Here is a 2,876-nt window from a genome sequence, read left to right on the forward strand (position 1 = left end):
CGTTCGTGCGTTTGTACTGGTTTAGGGTTAGGGTTAGAGTTAGGGTTAGGGTTAGGGCTAGGGTTAGGGTCAGGGTTAGAGTCAGGGTTAAGGTTTAGGGTTAGGGTTACGGTTAGGGTTAGGGTTAGGGTTAGAGTTAGGGTTAGGGTTTAGGGTTTAGGGTTAGAGTTAGGGTTTAGGGTTTAGGGTTAGAGTTAGGGTTAAGGGTTTAGGGTTAGGGTTAGGACTAGGGTCAGGGTCAGGGTTAAAGTTTAGGGTTAGGGTAGGGTTTTAGGGTTAGGGTTGGGGTTTAGGGTTAGGGTTAGGGATGGGAAAATATATAAATACACTTACTTTTAGTTTCGTGTTTGTCACCAGCTAAAAGCCTAAAGTCCTTCATCTGTTTCAGTTCTTCGCGTAGCTTTCTGAGTTCCGTTTCGTACTCTTGCAACTTGCTAAATGAAAAAAAAAACAAGAGAAATTTAACATATCATCATCATCATCGTTGTTTAACGTCTGCTTTCCATGCTAGCATGGGTTGGATGATTTGACTGAGGACTGGTGAAACCGGATGGCTACACCAGGCTCTAATCTGATTTGGCAGAGTTTCTACAGCTGGATGCCCTTCCTAACGCCAACTACTCAGAGAGTGTAGTAGGTGCTTTTACGTGTCACCTGCACGAAGGCCAGTCAGGCGGTATTGGCAACAGTCACACTCAAAATGGTGTCTTTTATGTGCCACCCGCTCAAGAGCCAGTCCAGGGGCACTGGCAACGATCTCGCTCGAAAGTCCTTACATATGCCCCAGGACTTATTCTTTGTAAGCCTAGTACTTATTCTATCGGTTCTCTTTTGCCGAACTGCTAAGTTACGGGGGGAACGTAAACCACAAGTGCCATCACAATTTCGCTTTCGCTTGTCCCAATAAGTCTTCGCAAGCTGAGTTTAGTGTCCGACGGAGGAAGGGTACGCCTAAGTGGACTGGCTGAGGCCTTAGATTTAGATCTAACTTGGCTTGCTGGGATACAAAAATAAGAGGAATGACCAGCAAAAGTGGACTCCTATATGCTAGAAATAGATGCCATATCATTCTAACCACGAAAAAAATGTTCTCAGTAGAAAAATTTAGCGACACAACAGACCGTAAAAGGGCAAGACAAAAAAAAAAAAATACTAAATAAATAAAAAAAAAAACGATTAACCTACGTACCATGGTTTCACCTGTTAAAATTTACATACGTAAATATCTGCAGGATCATCAGCGTAGTCTGTCGATTTATAACATATAATTTCCAGAACTAGACACACAAGACGTCCACCCGAAAGGGAGCACGTGTAGACCGATAGGATAAGTACTAGGCTTCTAAAAAATAAGTCCTGGGGTCGATTTGCTCGACTAAAGGTGGTGCTCCAGCATGGCCGCAGTCAAATGACTGAAACAAGTAAAAGAGTATAAGTAAATATCTGCAGGATCATCAGCGTAGTCTGTCGATTTATAAAATATAATTTCCAGAACTAGACACAAGACGTCCACCCGAAAGGGAGCACGTGTAGAGTTCTACACGTGCTCCCTTTCGGGTGGACGTCTTGTGTGTCTAGTGCTGAAAATTATATTTTATAAATCGACAGACTACGCTGATGATCCTGCAGATATTTACTTATACTCTTTTACTTGTTTCAGTCATTTGACTGTGGCCATGCTGGAGCACCGCCTTTAGTCGAACAAATCGACCCCAGGACTTATTCTTTCTTAAGCCTAGTACTTATTCTATCGGTCTCTTTTGCCGAACCGCTAAGTTACGGGGACATAAACACACCTACATCTGGTGACAAACTACCCCACAGCTGACAAGAGAGAGCCCTACATCTGGTGACAAATGACCCCACAGCTGGTGAGAGAGAGCCCTACATCTGGTGACAAATGACCCCACAGCTGGTGAGAGAGAGCCCTACATCTGGTGACAAATGGCCCCACAGCTGGTGAGAGAGCCCTACATCTGGTGACAAATGGCCCCACAGCTGGTGAGAGAGCCCTACATCTGGTGACAAATGATCCTACAGCTGGTGACAGAGCCCTACATCTGGTGACAAATGACCCCACATCTGGTGACAAATGGCCCCACAGCCAGTGACAAACGACCCCATAGCTGGTGACAAACGGCCCCACAGCCAGGGACAAACAGCCCTCTCACTCCAATAAGGGATCCGATGTTGGCACGAGCGCCAGTCCTCAAATTCAGATCGATAAGAAGGAACGAAACCCCTTTAAGATTGGTAAAAAAAACCTTAAAGATTGGTTTAAAAAAAACCCTCTAAAAAAAAAAAAAAGGGATCAAGGTAGGAAAAGCTTCCTTAAAACCCCTTCTGAAAAAAAGAAAAAAAAAGGGGTTTTAGGTACCGAAAAGTTTCATTAAAACCCCTTCTAAAAAAAAAAAAAAAAAAAAGGGATTTTAGGTACCCAAAAGCTTCCTTAAAACCCCTTCTAAAATCGTCCACATTACAGATTGCTAAAAAAAAACCCCTCTAAAAAAAACAACAACAACATCGGAATCAAGGTCCCAAAAGCTTCATCAAAACATACGTACTTCTCCGTCGCGACTTGATTGGCCTTGGACTTCGTTAGTTCTTCACTGATTTGCTGTTTGGCCTGGATCTCGTTCTGTAAGCTCGACTGCAGGTTCAAGATCTCCATCTTGTCGAGGCGCTGGGACCTTCGGTTGCGCCACCGGTTCCGACCCTTGGAAAAGGAAAGGGGAAAAAAAAATATATATATATATATATATATATAGAATCAGTTTTTTTGCTCATCGTCGTCATGTATATAGATGTGTATATACATATATATATAATATAGACATATATATATATATGTATGTATATATATATATATATATGTA

General features: G+C 42.7%; 1 protein-coding gene across 1 annotated transcript in view; it reads right to left on the minus strand.

The window, feature by feature from the left end:
• LOC106872427 (serine/threonine-protein kinase Genghis Khan-like) overlaps positions 1-2,711 on the minus strand; it is a gene marked incomplete at its 3' end in the record, with an annotated part of 4,806 nt that extends 2,095 nt beyond the window's left edge. Inside the window, exons 1-2 of the mRNA XM_014919427.2 lie at positions 2,565-2,711; positions 334-434 (exon numbers count right to left, since the gene is read on the minus strand). Of these exons, the coding sequence (XP_014774913.2) occupies positions 334-434; positions 2,565-2,671 (208 nt within the window). The remainder of the gene's footprint in view (positions 1-333; positions 435-2,564) is intronic.
• Between the last annotated feature and the right edge of the window lie 165 nt (positions 2,712-2,876).

The sequence above is a fragment of the Octopus bimaculoides genome, unplaced genomic scaffold (genome assembly GCF_001194135.2).
Source record: "Octopus bimaculoides isolate UCB-OBI-ISO-001 unplaced genomic scaffold, ASM119413v2 Scaffold_28207, whole genome shotgun sequence".
NCBI lineage: Eukaryota > Metazoa > Mollusca > Cephalopoda > Octopoda > Octopodidae > Octopus > Octopus bimaculoides.